The sequence below is a fragment of the Oreochromis aureus genome, linkage group 15 (assembly GCF_013358895.1).
Source record: "Oreochromis aureus strain Israel breed Guangdong linkage group 15, ZZ_aureus, whole genome shotgun sequence".
Taxonomy (NCBI): Eukaryota; Metazoa; Chordata; class Actinopteri; order Cichliformes; family Cichlidae; genus Oreochromis; species Oreochromis aureus.
The window spans coordinates 21,174,972-21,194,830 of NC_052956.1; the positions used below are offsets into that span (position 1 = coordinate 21,174,972).

The 19,859-nt window shown below is 38.1% G+C and overlaps 2 protein-coding genes across 2 annotated transcripts in view; one reads left to right on the forward strand and one right to left on the reverse strand.

Moving 5' to 3' along the window:
- The window catches only part of si:ch211-243j20.2 (uridine-cytidine kinase-like 1), a 30,538-nt gene extending 30,119 nt beyond the window's left edge, over window positions 1-419 (reverse strand). The window contains exon 1 of the mRNA XM_031747124.2: window positions 289-419. Coding sequence (XP_031602984.1) covers window positions 289-377 — 89 coding nt within the window. The 5' untranslated portion in view covers window positions 378-419. The remainder of the gene's footprint in view (window positions 1-288) is intronic.
- slc30a2 (solute carrier family 30 member 2) lies at window positions 416-19,859 on the forward strand. Its single transcript, XM_031747123.2, has 9 exons — window positions 416-469; window positions 3,178-3,661; window positions 12,869-13,080; window positions 13,913-14,059; window positions 15,159-15,312; window positions 15,716-15,935; window positions 16,230-16,335; window positions 19,034-19,168; window positions 19,339-19,859. Exons 2-9 carry the CDS (start codon window positions 3,579-3,581, stop codon window positions 19,482-19,484), a joined length of 1,203 nt encoding a protein of 400 aa, XP_031602983.2. The 5' UTR covers window positions 416-469; window positions 3,178-3,578; the 3' UTR covers window positions 19,485-19,859.

Below are 19,859 nucleotides of genomic sequence, written 5' to 3' on the forward strand. Positions count from 1 at the left end.
GACGAGGGCAGAAAGTGTTGATGTAACCACAGATAAAACCTCTGGAGAATATTTTACGACCGGGCCCAGGTCTCTCTGTCCTTACTTAAATGTTTTATGCTAATTCTCCCATGTTTTTATTAAGCTTTTGTTCTCTGCACCCACGACAAAACACACTGCGTGGGTTACACCGAGTGTGACAGTTAGCTAGTCCAGCTAGCTGCCACGAGCCGTTTTCCACCGCGGGGCTCGAGAACACCCCGCGTGCCACAAACAGCCATATTTCATTCCTTCTTTTTTTTTTTTTACCTGTCTGACCTCGACATGGATCTATCCCCTTCCGTCCCTCCATCTGTCTGCGGCTCATCCGGTTTACTGTCGCTGCTGGTTGTTGCCATGTCTGCTCAGTCAGCTCAGCGCGGCGCGGCGCGGAAACCAAACACTGGGAGCGTCCTGACGTCAGCGGGCGTAAACTAAGATTGTGTTCAAGGTAATAGAAAAAAAAACTTTTTCCTAAAATTATTTTGAGGATAGTATAAAAGAAATACTATCTCCTGGTTTAAATTTAACAAAAACAACACTAATAATGTATTTGAAGACTTCTATTTCTTTTAGCTACTTCCTTTAAGGTTTGCCACAGTGGATCATCTCCATCTCACCTTATTCTTAGCATCCTCCTCTCATGCCAACTCTCTCAATCTCCTTCTTCATTACATCCGTGAATCTCTTCTGAGGTTTTCTGTCCTGTGTATTCATTATACCTCCACTGCACATCTCCAGACCATCTGACCATTGCCTTAACTTTGTCTCCAAACTGCTCATCCTGAACTGTCCCTCTGTCTAATCTTGTCCATTGTGGTTGCTCCCAATGAAAAGGTTAGCACCTTCAACTCTGCGCCCTCTCTTTTTGTCAGGGTCACCATCTCCAAGCCATACATCATAGCAGGTTTCACTACCATCTTGTAAACGTTCCCTTTCTCTCTTACTGCTGTCCTTCTGTCACAAATAGCCCCCAACACTTGTTTCCACCTGTTTTACCCTGCCTGCACTTTCTTTTTAACCTCTCTTGTGCACTGTCCATTTCTTTACATGGTTGACCCAAGGTGCTTAAACTCATCTACCTCCCCTACTCCTGCTCCTTGAAGCTTTGCTATTACAGCGGTCTCCATCTCATTTGGAGATGCATTCTACTCACTTTTCATTCCTCTTCTCTCCAGACCATACCTCTGCCTGGTCCCTGATCTCAATACAGATCACAATGTCGTCTGCAAACAGTCCACAAAGACTCCTGCCTGACCTCATCTGCCACTTATCGCACACCTCTATACTGTCTTGCTGTCTTCATAGGCTCATAAACTATTTCCTCTGTAGTTACAACAGCTCTGCACATCATCCTTGTTCTTGATATAATTAATTTTAAAATAACTTTAGATAATATATTGGTTACCTTGTTCTTTTGTCTTAGTTCTAATGGTGAATTTGGTGATTAATTTAATTAGCTGGCTTGCCACTATGACAAAATAATGAATTGATTTGTGTTATTATTACAGTAAATTAAATATTAACTATTCTATTCTATTGTTAATGTTACATAGTACATAATCTTTTACGTGGTAAAAATGCAGGTTTTATAGAACAACAAATGATTGCTTATACAAAGATTTAAATAATTTGTTAATTTCAAATAAAGTCTTGTCATTGTTTTGCCAAGGATTGTCATTGTAAACTGTCAGTTTAGGGCACAGGTGGAAGTCTTTGTTTTTCACTTGGAAAAAGATGCACACGTGCCGCTGATTACAGGCAGTTTAAATTTACTTAAAAGCCATTTTGGATGAATTTCTGTGTTTAAAACAGTGTTTGAAATCTTCCACATGCAACTTAAGCTATCAAAGAGAAAAATAATTTTATTTCAAAAACATTTGTGTATTGTGTGTAGAAGATGTAACCACTGAAGCCAAGCAAGGACTTGGCTGTACTTTAGAGTAATACCAGTTTGCACCACAAGATGCTGTGGTGAGTCAGAGTAATCTTAAATAGGCCATGAAGAGCATAAAATTATTTTCAATTGCAGTCAGATATGTGGAAAAGTTCTTGGGAAAACAAGGGTAAGGATAGATATAGATATTTTAATAATTAGTAAAAGTTAAAATTCCCTAGAAATTCCCTAGAAATTCCCACCTACCCTGCCAAATAGTAGTAAAAATTAGTTTTTGTTCCAGGTGGTGATTACAAAAAGACAGGTTTCTGCAGATCCAGCAAATTTACGTTTGTCCCATTGGAGCCTGAACGCAGCACTGGAGCGCTGTAGTGCTGAATTTGAGACGAATGACAAGGAAAGTCTCACAACTTAAAATAATTAGTGTATCATGCTGTGTAATGAATATAAAGCATTTCAAAAATAGAGGATTTTGCATGATCCTTAAGTCAAATTCTTGTTTACATGGTTAGCTAGAACCGTAGTAACCTACAGAGAAGTATTATTTTAGAATTTTAGAAGCAAACAAATATTTTGCGAAAATGTTAAGATGAAATCCTCATGAGAACAGAGGGGAAAAAAGATCTTTCAGTTTAACTTTTTAGGATTTGTGAGTTCACTACAGAGGACATGAGTGAAAAGACTGGGGCGCCAGGATTGACACTAGGATGTTAATTTGCGAGGGCTTTGTAAAACTAACTGGGACTTTATGTACAAGGTATTATTAGTATATATGACTGTGTTTTTGTATTACTTTAGTCGTATGTTTTACTTATTTATTTATCTATTTGTTTGTTTGTTCATTTCTAGCTACATAATAACAATTTATTAAGCTATTTTATTGTTACCCATCTGCTTAGAGTTACGCCTAACAATGGAGGCGGTCAATGTTCTGTTTCCTTTTGTCTAAATACATCTATAACAAGAAACACTGGAATTGCACAGAAATGTCCTTTGGCTTTGATATGCTTAAATAAAGCTGCTGTAAGTGAATGTAAAATGTCACGGTGGATCCGAAATGTGAATGTAAAAATGTCAAGTATATAGATAGATAGATAGATAGATAGATAGATAGATAGATAGATAGATAGATAGATAGATAGATAGATAGATAGATAGATAGATAGATAGATAGATAGATAGATAGATAGATAGATAGATAGATAGATATAAAAGCTGAGATTGTTCTGTAAATTGATTTTCTTTCACGCTCGTCCCATTAGGAGTCACCAATGATGTGCACCGGGTGATCAGTCAGGCTCTGCGCTGCAGGTATCTCTGTCCAGTCACAGCAGCTGCAGTGATCAGCGCGCTGTGTGCCTCATTACTGCCGCTGCTGCTCCACGTTCGAGCAACTCGGACCAAATTAAAACCTCCCTCAGAAAAACCCGCATGTGGTTTCCTCCTCCTGCCTCTCAGCACCGCAATGAAGGAATTTCCTCGTTTGTTCTGAAGTCTCTGCGCTCACAGAAATGAGGTCTCTGCCCGAGTTTTCCCCGCGCTAACTGCACAACAGGAAGACCGGACCGGTCGATTCTCACCTGCATCATCTTCACCTTAGAAAAAAAAGAAGTCGTACTTTTTTGCCTCTCGGACAGGACACCAACTGACTGCAGGCTGCAAAATGGATAATAACGCTGGAAATTCGGAAAAATCTCACCTCATAGACGAGAAGAATGCCAAGACGTATTCCCTAAAACTGCAAAGGTGGGGAAATGCTTTGCTTCATATCACTACAGCTGCATAGAGAATAATACTACATGTAGGATGAAGTTATATTAACAGATTTAGTATTTGGGGGCATAAACTGTCTATAAACTGTGGGGGGGACGAGAACAATTCTTTGTTTCCTGACACTTAAAGAAAATTGCAAGTAAGCTGATTTTGTGAAGGAAATCAACATTTTCAATAGGAAAATTAACATATTCTTTTTGAATTATAGTATTAAGATAGATGCAGGAAGATATTGTTGCACATTATCTTATAAACGTGCGTAATGAAGGCGCACTGAGAGCGGTTGTTATAGTGCACGTTGAGCAGGCTGTGGCTCTCACTGGTTGTTTTATGTGAATGAACAAATTCATTTCCATGCTTGGCTTGTTTCTGGACAGCCTGTGACAAATGGCCCCGGGGCCAGTTCACTGAGCAATGCTAAAAACTCATCATCTGTCATTAGCAGAGGCTCCAGTCTGCAATCACAGAGGGTACACACACACACACACACACACACACACACACACACACACACACACACACACACACACACACACACACACACACAGCCAAGACATGTAGGTGCTTAAACCTGCAGATACAAAAAATACATAGCAGAGAATATTACTGAAAGGCATACACAAAGCTGCTTCGAATTTTTAATTTCCGGTCTATAGGATAATAAAAATATTAAAACATAGTTGGAATGCGCCTTTTCTCTAACAAAAAAGCTCCCACATTATAGAAATAAGTTTTATAGGATTTTCAAATTAAAAGGCAAGAGGCCCACGTGTAAAAACACCACATTTAATAACTGAATAAAAAAACAGAGTTTAAAATATAGATGGCGAAGCAAATGAACGAAAAAAGACGATTTTATGCGCACAGTCAAAGCTGATGCAAACATGTGCATCAGCTTTGTTTGCTCAACATCCAGCCGGCTGCTGCAGAAACACACCTGGTGGTTTTTCAACGCGATGCAGAAAAAAAAGGTGGAGACGCTCTCTCGCTTTAATATGAAATACGTGAGAAAAATCAAATGCAATCGCCCACTCAGCCATTAATCATAATCCTGCAGAATTTTCCGTCAGTGCGATTTTGAGCCTTCAGAGGCCCTCATGATGCGCATGTTTCCACCTCTCTGATCAATCAGTAACTGTTTTTAAGTGAGTGAAGCTGGTAGTTGGAAGTGAACCGATGCCTTTGATTTCACGCTTTAAAACTGGCTGTTTTATTTATTTAATTTTTAAAAGATAATTTGCAGATTCACAATGTTTAAAAAGAGATGAGGTGGCAGAAATTTTACGCTTTATAAAGCAGGAAAAGAAAAGCGGAAGCTACACCGGGTGGAAAACGCGTTTTACAAGGTTACTTACTTTCAAATATTAGTGCAAAGGTGCAGGCCGTTGTATTGTATTTATTTATGTATTTTGAATCAATCAAATAAAAAAGCATATTTATCTAACACGATGTTGTAGAAATAAGTTAAATAGGCCTACTGATCATCTGGGATTCAAAGAAGTGTTCAGAAACACAGACAGATGTGCATATGGCGCTACATTTGGGATTTCATGCACCATTTGCGCCGTTCTTGTGCAAGTGCACGCATGTGTTTACAATGTCATCTTTAGCATTTTCCTCCCCAGCTGGCAGTAAAGTGACCTTTATTGTTCACGTTTAAACCAAATATTTCTACAGTATCATTGATGTATTTTAGATTTTGCAGAACTCGTAACCAAAAGGAACAGATATAAACATTAGCATTAATATTAATTAAAAAAAAAAAGAAAAAAGAAAAAAAAAGCATACAAAGATTCCAAAGTCAGACTTACTCAGTCTATCACTTACAATTCATTTAATTTCCACCACCAAATATAACCGGAGGGATCAACCCTCCTTTGGAGTTCTGAAGTTCTGTTTTATCAGCTTCAATCTGCTGTTTTGTTTTCCAAGTAGTAAAAACGAAAATGGTAAGAAAAAGAGCGTGCATAAGTTTGGAACAATGAATGGTAATTCATTTATAACATGTCAGAAAACAGAGTAAAATATCATTAAAAATAATTTTATATGCATAAGTAACAAATACAAAAGTGATTGGGCGATTAATTACTAAGTTGAGATTAAACAAAATCTCAAAGTATTTATTTGTAAGTGCCTGACTGTATTTGAGGTGGAGAGAAGGGGTGCACCAACTGATCCTTACCCAGGTACCCCTAATGAGGTTCATCCGTCCATGTAATTCACTCTTAAAGTCTTTGTAACATCTAACTGATGGCTATGCTGATGATGTTTAAACTTTGCTTTGTGGACCACTGACAAGCTTTATGAGCCATGATTCTGAGGTTACCAGGGTTAAAAAAAATAAATAAATAAAAAATCTTAGTGATCAGAAACTGGTGACTACTCTCATGACCAACTGATGGTGCTGTGGATTCAGTAAGGCTGTTTCCAACTTCTTGAAGATTTGTTAAATGTTTGTCATTAATCGGCGTAAATGTGCAAAAATAAATTATCTGAGCATTAAAATACATTTTTAGTCAAAACCAAAATCAGAAGATTAAAATCTTTGATATTAAAGCCACAGCAGTTCTTACATTTTTCAGTCATCAAATGTCTGTAAGTCATTCAGCACCAAGCAGAAGTAGTTATGTATAGCTAAAAGGCATCTACAGTACTTTAGTGCTTTAAATGTGCCGTATTGATCGGAGACAGGCCTGTGATTCTTTGGTTGTAAACAATAGATGTATGTGCATTTTTTTTTTAAATTAGGCACCATTGGCTGAAAATTTGAACTAATTCAAATTTCTGAGAAAATCACTCAAAACTTAAAATTAAGTAAGAATTTATTTATTTATTTATGTGGGAGGAACAAGCTGTCATACATATCTCACCAATTTTTCAGTCTCTCAGAACTCAAAGGAGTGAACCATTGACCACTAGAGGGAGATGCTTTGAAACTGGGGCATTTTGCCCAAAGTGTTTAAAGTAAACCAGCAGTTCCTTACGGTGGCCCTGAAGTGCAAACCACAAAAACAATTTTCTGGCATGCCAAGAAACCGAAAAAGAAGGCAAAAGGTCCACACTCCAGAAAACCTAAATTTGAAATAAATGAATAATAGTCAGCACATTTAATATCAGCAAAACCAGATCTATTTAACTTAAGTCCACTGCATATTTTCCTTGATTGGTCACACTCCGCCTGCATCAGCTCCCACAGTTTAAAAACCACTGATGTAAGCAAATAATTCCTATTCCTGTTATTACAGTGGGAGGTCCCAAGGCTGAGGCACATCAAGTGGTTGTCATTTTAATTGATGTGACCATATTGGATTTTATTGAGAGTTTGAAAACAAATTCTTGTTAATGATCAATAGCTGGTGCTATTATGCATCATTAATCACCTAATTAACAGCATCACAAACTATTTATTTTGTCTGACCAACATTACACAAAAATATTTAAGAGGCTTTCGTATAATTTAATATACATTTTAATATACAACATAATAGACGTGTCACTAGGGATTTAATCTAATCCATGAGAATAAATATTACAGATTGAAGACCAGTGATGAAAAGGAAATGTGACTTCAGTCTGCAATGTGATGTGAAATCATCCTAAACTGTAAACATGACTTATGGTGCACTGATGTGGACTTCTCTTCTCTCTGGGGAAAAACAAATGCAAATCTCACGGGTCATTCACAAACATTTAAAAATAAATGTTTTTGTTTACATAAAAAAGCTGGATCATCTGGATAAAACCAGGACCTTTTATTAAGGTTAAAAACATGGACTCTTGACCAAGATCTCACCAAGTGTAAAGCTTTCAAAACCTCTAATTAAAATATTTGAAACAAATGTAGCATCTGTAGAAAAAGTCAACCAAAGCATCATTGGTATGATGTAAACAACATCCTATTCAAACTACAGTGATTTTATGATACTGCCTATTTACTAAAGCTTGTTTACTCAATTGTTTGCTCACTGGCATCATAATTGTTTGTGGGAGTCAGACAGAAGATGCTGAGTGTATCACAGATGGTGTCTCCAAAGGCTCCTGTAATAAAATGCAGTGAAGTCAGTTTGGCTTTTCATGACCTCAACCAACAGCCTGTTTGTTTGTTGTTGTTGTTGTTTAGCCCCCATTTGAAAAGTTTCATCTCAGTGTGAGTTAATATTAAGTAAGCACAGTCTGGGATCATTTTCCTACCAAACTTTAAAAAGTCACTTTATGTGTTATCCAAACATTTTCTGCTTTTTGAGAATCATTTGAAGACATTTAGTGTCATGTTATGTTACCCTAACTGTGCTGCTACTTGAAAAATTCAGACATGAGAAAACACGTCTGAAATTGTGTAATATTGATATACATTTACACTAAATCACCTGGAATGTGATTTAGTGGAAACCACACAACGCACACCATAAGCTCATAAACTGTTTAAATAAATAACTGAGTAACAGTTTTATCATTGAAAAGAAGCCAGGCAAGCTGTTCCTTCTGGTTTCATGTCCATTAGCTATGCTATCAGCTGTCAACTGTAACTTCATATTTACTGGACAGACTAACTGAAGGTCTCACCCAACACTCACAAGAAAGCAATTTCTCTAAAAATGTTAAACCTTGTATACGAAAACATTACTACATGAATCAGTACCAAGTCTTAAATTTAGAGTTTACGTCACAAGTGATAAAACAAAAAGATGAGGATATAATAAGATGATCATCACTTCCATCCTCTACTCCACTGATTTGTCTGCTGAAACAGTAATACGCATATCTGTAAAAATAAAACACTGCTCAGTAGTTTCTCACTGCAGAGATTCTTCTGTCTGTTAACAAAAGTACCGCGGGATGTTCTGATACAGCAGATTGCAGTTGTAATTAAATGCTTGTGATTTTGTTTTTTTCCCCCGCCGGACTTCCAAGGTCTCATTTCATTTCACAGATCGCTGACTTTTCCCCGAGGTGTCTCTCTCTCTCTCTCTGTGTCTGTGCTGCCGATGCTGGGCGACAATAAACGCTGCTTACCTGCCCTGCGGGGTGTTGACAAAGACATGAAATCTACTTCAAAATGAAAATCTAATGTTCATAATCTTAAGGAGACTCACTGTGTCTGCCAAAAGTACTTGAGGATGACTGCCAGAGAAATATGAGCCATGTATCATTAATAATTACTATTTTTTTTTATTTTATTTGGATTGTAGAAGCAGGTTTTTTTTTGGCAGTTTACAGTTCCATCTCAGTCTTGTGCTTATGTTAGTTGTATTTAAATGAAAAATAATCATTGATGCCAGACACCAAAAGTGAGGCGGAGTCAGCAGAGGGCTGTAGAAATCCCTAAATACAGACCACTGAGTGAATTATCCCACTCAGGGAACGTCTCAGTGAGGACATTTGATTGTTTCATTGAATATTTTGGTAATTGTAAGTGTTATTTTTTTCCCAGCAGAGCCAACATGAGGAGCAGTCTGTGCTCAAGACTATTAGCACTAAACACTTAAAGCAAAAACTAAAATGTACCAAAATATTTTTTGTTGTTTGTGGATTTTTTTTGTCCTTTTTAAGGTCTGTAGTGTTACACATAAAATGCTTGAACAGGAAAATACACATAACAAACAAACATAAAAGCTTTTTTCTTCAAATTTGTTTTTATTACTTTAAAAAAATGAAGCCCAGTCACCACCAGGGTCAAAACATTGTCACCACTTTGAAATGAATAGACTGCAAAAAACACATAATTTAAAAACTTGTTGAATTTGAAATAACTTTTACTTGTATTTGCATTTCAAATATAATTTTAAACACACTTTTTTCAATTCTCTGTGGGTGCTTTTTGCAGGTAATGTTACAGTTACACTGTGTCCACCTAATTAATGGATTGGATGGACTATTTGACTTGACAAATTAGTGCTGAATGCTACTGAGCCAGTTAAAGGCACAGCTGGGTGGTTCTATTACTGCGGTAGGCTGGGAGTGTTTTCAGTGTTTAAAGCCAAGCAGCCACTTGATTAAGGAGTGCTGACCAACAGCCATGCTGCTTCCAAAAGGACAGTGCAATTTACTACCTAGATCAAATAAACATGCTTGTAAACAGTAAGTTCATAAGGTATTAATTTACATCAGAATGTTGGGATGAGAAAGTAAGAAAGTGCAAACTAAAACCCTTTCACCCTTAATAAATGTAAAACCACCATTAAGTCCACCTTTAGTCAGATCAGCTTGTTTGTATAGCATGTTTAAAAGACACCAGGTGTTGAACATAAGGACAATGTAGGTAACATAAAAGAAAATAATTAAAAATTAAAATAAATGGAGTAATAAGATGACAAGAAATCCATATATATGCGCATACACCTATATACAAGCATATATGTACACATGCACACACATGTATACACCAACATTTTAGACAGCACGGATGAAAAGTCATGAAAAAAATGATCAGGTGAAAATGTATCAGAACAGGATTTTTTTAAAAAAATCGTGTTATGTTTGAATTTGGCAGAAGAGTTACAGATGTTAATGGCACAGATGTTTGCTTAACAGGCGGCCCTTCCCCCCCCCGACAATGCTGTGCTGCAGGCCACACAGTGTGTTTAATGTCTGAGGATATTTTGCATGAATCTTTTGAACAGGGTATTTTTTTCTGCACACTCTGGAATTTATCATCACCCCAAGGTTTCATTGTGTTTGTGTGTTGTATGCAGTATGCAGAGTGTGTGTGTGTGTGTGTGTGTGTGTGTGTGTGTGTGTGTGTTTGGGGTTCTCTCTCGTGTCCCGGTGGTATAATTGAACAGAATCTGTTTTCCGCCTGGCTGCTTCTTTTGAGGTTGGACATCTTCGAAGACGAGTGTGTGTGTGATAATCGTACAGCGCTCGCAATCTCCTGTGTGAAGAGTGTGACATTAAAGTGTGTGTCTGGTTATCTCAAGTGAGGCCAAATTAGCTTTTTTCCACCTCATTAGTCACATTATCAAATCCTCCCCCACGCATGATAAGAACCGCAACCTGTGTGTGTGTGTGTGTGTGTGTGTGTGTGTGTGTGTGTGTGTGTGTGTGTGTGTGTGTGAGAGAGAGAGAGAGAGACAAAGATAGAAAATAAATGGAAACATCAGCATTTTCTTTTATTCTCAACATTAATCCAGTCTGGTCTGCATCTTGCCAGGGTTCAAGTATACATAGATGTGTAATGTCCAGATTAAAAATTTCACTTTCAAATTAAAAGCATCTTATTTTAGACAGGCAAGATGGTGTTAAATGAAAAGATTCTGTATTTATGTGCAAAATGAACTGAATGGCAGCTATTAAATGACTACAGTATTATTTATTTTACCACTGATACTGTTTTAATTTACTAAATTACTAAATAAACAGGCCAATTTATTAGGTATTAGGCAATTTATTCAGTTGCTCACTATTACATATATTTAGTCAACCAGTCACATGGCAGCAACTCAGCAACCTTTAGACATACCCAGAACCTTGTTCCATCTGTGCTATAAGAATTAAGGCAGTTCTGAAGACAAAAGGTTGTCCAACCCAGTACTAGTGAGGTGTAACTAATAAAATGGCTGCTGAGTGTATACATGTTTTTGTATTCTAATCAACTAACAGGTCCTTTGGAACTAACTGGAACCTGGTACTAGGTTTGAATGGTTGTCTGTGTTCTCTGTGATATCTCTGTGGTTGAGGGGTGACCAGTACTGGGTACACCCTGGTTCTTGCCAAACAACAACAGGTAGAGTCTCCAAACCTTGACAGTCTGAATAGGATTCATGGTAAATAAAATGGATGGATGGAGAGAAAAAAACAACATTTATCTATTTGTTGTTATATGTTGGATGTTTGGGCAACGCCTGGCTTCAAGTTTACAGTCTGATTTATTATACACAAGAAGCACTAATTTTATAATCTGCTTGTCAAAGGATTGATACACTTTTCTGTTAAGTTTTTGTTGTTGTTTGTCTGGTTGTTTGTTTTTTACAACATTTTGGTCAGATATAACTTTCATTGACAAACTTTTTCTCAAATAAAACGCTGCTGTAACCTGGATGAATAGAAAACAACACAAGACCTAAGATGGAGTATTTATGAGTTATTAAAACTCAGAAGCAGTCGTGACGTGAAGTTCTGGACTGTAAAACAGGGCAGTCTGTTCACCCTCCTTCACTGTCAACATGAATCGATTTTAATGGGTTCTTCATCGAACGAACCATCGCACCATTCTTCCACTTAAGTGAACACTGACTGCGATGCACTTTGTCAGGTTTCCACTTTGTAAACCATTGGGGCTCTATCTAAAGATTATCTGCTGTGCTGTAACATTAGCTAAAAATAAATAAATAAAAGATCAGTTCACTCAACACTTAAAACACCTCGGCTATGCTGCTGTTACAAGGATGGAGAAAAAGCCGGCCTCCATGAGATCAGACAGGAGGTATTACTAAGACTGATATTACTTTGTTTTAACAGACATGTCAGTCAAAAGATACAAAAAAATAATTTTTGTATCACAGACTGCAGACTAGCTCACATCTTCAAATCTAATGCTTTCTGTCTGAACAGCCAAGCATGATTTATGTTATTTATACTGTATATAGTGCTGTTCCAGTCTTACTGACCGCATTTAACAATGCATTAAAACTGAGCTTTGTAGCACACGTTATCTACCTCTCATTTATGATTAGTGTAGAATTACCAGTTAACCCAGCATGCATGTCAGCTAGGATTGAACCGGGAACTGTCTCTGTGACAACACTCATATTTCTTATTCATTTAATAGTCCAGGTTACTAACATCATTACACAAAAAATGTGAGATGTAAACATGAAGGTCACATAAAACCTTTACAATAAACAAATGCATAAAAATATATAACAAATGAAACATCAAAACACACAAATAAGTGAAACAACACTCCATTCATTCATTCATTACATAAAAAAATCAAATATTACAGCTAATTTAACCGAGTATGTTTAAATGTGGTACTGAAAGCTAGAGCAACAGCACAATACTGCAGGTGTAAGATTATAATGGCAGCCCTGTGCATCATAGGTAGGTTCTTCTGAAAGAACAGCTTGAGGGTCACATTGTTTGATCAGGAGCAGCTAAACGATAATGGGATCCTTCATGGCAAGCTCGCTCATTCAACCTGTGAAAATACACTACTGTTTATTTTCTGCCCCCCTGCAGCTCCTTTCTGGACTCCAAAGAACATTATCCAGACTTCCCTTTAAAGAATGGAGGCATGTCGGGCGCCATCGAGCTGAAACGACCCGTCAGCACTCACTGCCACGGCCCCAAAGCGTTGGCATGCGAGGAGAGTGTGGACAAGCTCCTGGCCAAGAAGAAACTCTACATCGCTTCAGCAGTCTGCCTCGTCTTCATGATTGGCGAGGTCATAGGTAAGAAACACCAAGAAAAGAAATGAATGAGAAAAGAAAACAACTTGAATGGTGACCTTATTTGTTTTGAGCCTTCTTAACCATTTGGACATAAATAAACTTCCCTACTTGATATTCACACACCATAAAGTGTGGAGATTTGTGTGGGACACAGTATTTATGACAGGAAGATGGTTATAAGCACTTCTAAAACATAAGAAGCTATTACATTTTACCAAATTATCACTTTTGAGTGCAAAAAAATGCAGAGTGTTCATGCAGACATTAATATCAATATAAGCATTATAGCAAGAAATGCTTCAGTGGTGAACTATTGAGGAACTCTTTTATATCCCTGTAAAAGTGTAGGTTCATTTTTCTTTTTATAGTGTAACTTTTTTACTGTTAAGAGAATAAAATGGTGGCTGACATTCACTGGCTGGTTGCACGGATATTTAAAATGTTCTAAAAGAATAAAATCGCTCTTTTACCTGAAGCAACTGAGGCTTTAAATTACATGTTTAATATACCTCTGAGTGACTAAGATGGGTGTATTTAAAAGCTATTAAAAGAGATGTTATTACACAGCAGGTACTTTCACAGTTGGCGAGCTATGACACACTTCACTTTTTAATAAAAATCTTTTTTATTAGCTAAATGTGAATAAAAATAAATACAGCTTCACACTGTTTGCTCTTTGTTCTGTTTGGATATCGTATTCAACATTTATGTACATGCCACAAAAAAACAGTGACATGAGTTGGATTATGTCTCTTTCCTTATCTTTAAGCAGACTATACATATTTGACTCATTTGTGTCTTTCTCGGTGCCATTTTTCCTCCTGATTTACAGGAGGCTACCTGGCTCACAGCCTGGCCATCATGACTGATGCGGCCCACCTTCTGACAGACTTTGGCAGCATGATGGTGAGCCTGTTCTCCTTGTGGATCTCCTCCAGACCGCCCACCAAAACCATGAACTTTGGTTGGCACAGATCAGGTGAGAATAATAAGAGTTCAGATTCAGCTTCATGTAGACTGGATGCTGGAGACATACATTTCACATTATATTTCTGGTCAGTTTTAGGAGTTCCTGAGTAATTTTGTGTAGATTTTCTGTTTATTTTGTCCATGTAAACTCCACCTGGACAAAATAAATTCCACATACCCTCAGTTTGCCCGAGTCACTGGATGTAGTGTGGCTATCCTGATTGCATGCCCTGGTGTATCCCTGTGTGAAAGTTGGGACGAGGATTGTCAGCCTGGATTGATGGTCTCACTTTTTAAGAAAAGGAACTGGAGGCTGTTTTCTAACTTCCAGCGATCGCTCTCAGCCTGCCTGAAGCCATCAACACCAAGATACAGGAGAGAAGAGTCTAAACAGTATAAACTTTGGATTCAGGAGGAATGATGTGGCCTCCCTTCAGTTTTTATGTGTTTTGTGAAGAAGGCATTTAAACATGTCCCTCTGGTTTTCTGTGGGGAGTTCTCCAGGAGTCCAGCGGTGCTGCAGTTTGGTAAAGGTTCCCTTTTGTTACCGACTTTGTTCGTAATTCTTATGGACAGGATTTCTAGTTGCAGCCAGTCTGCTGCTGCTTCTCCTCCGTGAAAGGAGACAATTAAGGTGGTTTGGCTATCTGAGTAACACACCTACCACCTCCTAGCTGAAATGTTTCTGGCATAGAATGGGATGAGGACCTGGAGTAGACCCAGGATGCACTGCAGAGATTATGTCTCTCGGTTGGCTTGGGAACACTTTAGTGCAAATACCTATTAACACAGACTTGGCATCCATGAAATCACCCATTAGTTATGAATTCCTGTTTTAAAGCCTTGATCTGAACTCTGTCGCCACGGCCATTTTGCTATTTTGAGACCACTTGTTTTGAGCAAGTAGTGACTCTGAGTGAAATACACAGGGAGGCTCATATGGTGTACAGTTTAAGTGTACCCTGCTATATGACTATCATTTACAAGATGAACATTAAGTTGCACGCATATGGTCAGCGGCATACAGTAGATGTGCCGCCTTATTATCTGTGATGAACTGCATGAATACAATAAAATAATAAAGGTTCATGATTTTCTTCTCCATCCAGAGATCCTCGGGGCATTCATCTCAGTCATGTCCATCTGGATCGTCACAGGAGCTCTGGTCTATTTGGCCATTGAGAGGATCGTACGTAACGACTATGAGATTGATGGACACGTCATGCTGGTCACCTCTGGCTGTGCTGTCATCGTCAATATTGTGTGAGTGCTTCACACCTTTAAAAGTTTATTAACGCGTGTAAAAATTTTGCTCTCAATGTATGCTGCTGCTATCGATACCATTACATAATATCACTATTAGTTTTACTATTAATAAAAAAAATTACAAATATTTAACTAACAAAAACCATAGACTGTATTTAAAAGATGGCTGTAACCATGGCGACCTCACTCACTGATTAATGAAGCATTTCCTCTGCTGACATCTCGGTCTAATGAGACCAGAATGAAGAAGCAAAAGTGAGGATCTGATTGAGAAAAATGATGGACTTGTGCTTATTCGGTATTCCTTCATATCTTAGAAGAGCACATCTGTTTCCTGAGTGCCATGAAGCAAGGCAAGCAAATACAACTGATGACCCTTTGTCTTGTTTCCTTTCCTTAGCATGGCGTACATCCTCCACCATTCGACCACCTTCCACGCTCACGGCAGCGGTTACCACCAGATCGACGAGGATGGTCAGAGCCCCGTCGTTCATGGCCACTCCCACACCCTCCTCGGCAGTCACGGTAACACAAGCGTCCGTGCTGCCTTCATCCACGTGGTGGGGGACCTGCTGCAGAGTGTCGGCGTCATGGTGGCGGCGACCATCATCTACTTTCGGGTCAGATAAACAGATATATTACATGATATAAAACAGAGTCATATTAAAAGCACAAAGACATGCTTTGAGGTAGATGCATATAGATATTTGTATTCTGAGCATTAGAGAATTATATTTGAATGTGTACAAAGAAACCATGTATGGCTTCTTGTTTATTATGGATGAATGATTGTGTTGCAAGATGTTCCTGTTTTTGTGCCTGGAGCACTTTAATGCCTCATGACTGTGGAAATCACCATCTGACGCCCTTTTACTCGCTCTTTATAGTGTCCTCAACCTCTTTTCTCTTTTCAGCCCGAGTATAAAGTAGCAGACCCCATCTGCACGTTCCTATTTTCTGTCTTTGTTCTCTGCACCACTGTCACCATCCTCAGAGACGTCTTTAGGATACTCATGGAAGGTAGTGAACCATCAACAGCTTCTTATGTTCGAAACACTTTTCATATTTTAATAGTGGAATCATATTACCGTACCTGATAGTTCCCATGAAGTATAAAGTATTTTTTTTATTATGCAAAAGGAGTATTTCACACCAGATTTACATGTGTGTTTTTCCTTTTTCTTGTTGTGCCACTGATCTATCTACATACTGGGTTCTGGAGATCAGCTGTAGAAATGTCTGTCCTTGAGTGCAGGAGGGAACTGACTTTGTGTGCTCAAAGTAGAAAAACTCTTTTCAGAAATGATGATGCAGTTACTCAAAAAAACCCCATATGATGATAACAAACCCTGTTGTAAGCTGTAAGTCAATAAATTCAATATTTATTTATTTATTTATTATAATTTAATTAAACACATTGAAGTTCAAAGATTTGATTCAAAGCATAAAATACAAATTACAATATAATATCCAGAAGTTCTTTAAACTGAATAATAACAAATTCAATCCAGTCCAATAAATCCAGTTTAGGACCAGTATGAAGTTGTCCTGAAAAGAAAAAAAAATTGCATCACAGTGAAACTCCTTAAAAAGACTGTCCAGAAAAAACATTTTTTTCAATACTGTGATAAACGTTTAATGTGAAGATGCTTTAGATACAACGGGTTCATCTGTATCTGGATTTGACATGAATGATTATTATTTCTTTTTCTTCTTTTGTGTTAAATCTGAGGTTTAGAATGTAGTTCACCATTTTCCTTACACACTGATTGTGGCATCAGGCGCAGGTGTTATATAAGCTGTAGCTTCTGCCACACCCTTTCAGTTTAAAATGTAAACAAGGATAAAATAAGATAAAATAAAATCTGACTGTTACAGCGTCTCCATCCTCTAGGCTTGGCTTAGAGTGACTTAAATTTCTCCTTCATATGGTGAAGTTGAGGGTCTGTGCAGATGTTTGCACGCCTGCTTACTTTTTGTGAGAGTGCAGACTCAGCTGCAGAGACTTTACATTACAATGCACGAAACATGCATGCAACCCAGGTGGCAGACTTCAAAGAAGTATAGCAGGAATGACTGCTCAGCCGTGGCTTCTCCAGCTGTGTGTGTGTTTGCAGCAGAGTATAATCGAGGCCTTACTGTGCAGAAGAAACTGTGCATCAGCCCATGACGAGGAGCTCAGGCTAAGAGCTGAATGTAATGATTAATGGCAGCTCCCTTGCTGTAATTTCAATTGCATGATTCTTTTGGTTAGCAAATATAGTTTAGTAGAAAGAAGAAAAAAAAACCCCACAGTTCCCAGTGAAACTGCTGAAAACTAAATTGGTGGATTTAATTTAATTTTTACATTTTTTTTGTAAATCTATCACAATTGGTGGAAAAATACACTGTGCAATGTTTCTAATTATATTTTTGTTACCATAAACTACCTCTGCTATATTCAAGAGTACCCAGGTCCCTGATATCTCTAAAACAGGAATACAAGCCAAAGAAAAAAAACACAAAAAATCCAACAAACATAAATCTGATTTTTATTTCCTGACTCTTCAAGCTATAAATTCAGTGTCTCAGCTTGATATGAGATTGGAAAAGGGAGAAACAGCTAGCCTACCAATACCTATAACGTTCAGTAACACTGTTGTTAAATCCAGCAGCTTGTTTTAGAACGCCGATCAGAAACAAGCAAGCAGCTACCCTGCATCAGTTTATGCTGTTTATTAGAAAAAACTCCATTGAGAAAGGTTGAATATTGCTTTAAATTAAGCTTATGTGATATTTCTGACCATGACGCCTGCAGCTAGGATCCAGCTGTCTGGCTTTGACCTGGTATGAAAAAGGTTAACATCACATGTTGCAAAGGGCAGTTATGTCACGTGGAAGTGCAAAAAACAACATATTTGGAGCCTAACTGAAGTATTTATGGCTTCAGATATGTATGTCCCCAAGCTCTACATGGCATGTTTGTGTAAAACAGCAGAGAAACGCATCTGTGGTTTTCCTACCACTTTGAAGTTCATGCAGAACAAAGAGTGGGAGGACAGATGGTCACATCCTGGGGATGTCCTGAGATGTTAGATCACCCAAGTCTCTGCACGTCACTGAACTTTCACAAGATGACCCAAAGTAGCTTCTGGGCATCTTTGAAAAGCAGCTCACAGTTTGGTGTCAATGAGCAAAATGATAATGTGCATGAGAGCCATGTATTTAATGTAATACTGTATACATACATCAGAGTTTTAATACTTTATATTTATGATTAGTTTGCATTTATATTTCTTTTTTGGTTGAATTTACTTTCAGTTTGTTTCCATTGTAGGTTTGTCTGTTTATATAGTTTGAAATGTCCAATTTTAGCCTTTTTGATTACTTTCAGTGTTAGTTTTAGTGTTTTTATAATCTTAACGTAGAAGTATTTCCCAGATTTAAGATGTTCAGAGTAAATATTGTAGTACACAAAACAAATTTTGAAGGCAGTCATGCAGCTACCTCAGTCTCATGTTCAGGAATGCCTCCTCCTGCACATTGTCTCTAGTTTTAGTGACTAGTTTTACTTAACTATAACTAGTCATGATCTTAGTCAAATTTGACTTTTTTTCAACTTGTAGATCAGTAAAATAAAATATAAAATATCTGAAGCTGGCTGTTTGCATGTGAGCCACACATTCACAGACGTACTGTTAACTTGGTGTGTGTTAATTGATGGCCCGTTGTTTTTCAGGGTCGCCTAAAGGAATCGAGTTTAACTCGGTGAAGGAGGTGCTGCTGTCTGTGAGAGCTGTGAAGTCCATGCACTGCCTGCACCTGTGGGCTCTGACTCTGGGCCAGGCGCTGGTTTCTGTTCACCTGGCCGTAGGTAAAGTAACACACTGATCTACAGACGCCAAACTACAGTGTATAGTACAGTGAGATGCACAGGAAGTTAAAAAAAAATGTGTCTAAGAATACAGTTCTACAAACTTTCCAGGTCCAGTAGAGTAAACCACACTCACTCTGTTGATTTTTACCTTCTTGTTTCACCACCAGAGGAGGGCTCTGACCCGCAGTCTGTGCTGCAGGAGGCCACTGACCTACTCCACACCAAGTTTGGTTTCTACAGCATCACCATCCAGGTAGAGCTCTACTCTGAAGACATGAGCTACTGCTCCCACTGCCAGGACCCCAGTGACTGATAAACAACCAGAGTGGACTGGACCCAGCAGGACATGGACGGCTCAGACACATTGTCATTTTCTCCTGGTGGTCTGAAGTCGTGAGGGATGTATTCACAGAGCAGCTTCCCTTCAAGGAAAGAGTTTTTTCATTGTTTTTGCCATTAAGTTTTAAAAGATTTGACAGTGAAATCATCCTTGTGCTGATAGTAGAGTCCCGACGCCAAAGCTCCATGCTAACATGGAATATGCCAGTTAATTCAAAGTCCTTCAAAAAGGGGTGGCATGCTTTTTTTTCCATCAAAAACTGGGACAATTTCACAAGAACCATCAGGGTGAAGCTGTCCTTGGGGTTGTTGGTGCTAGCTTGTAAGGAAATTTTTCAAGAATAAAGGA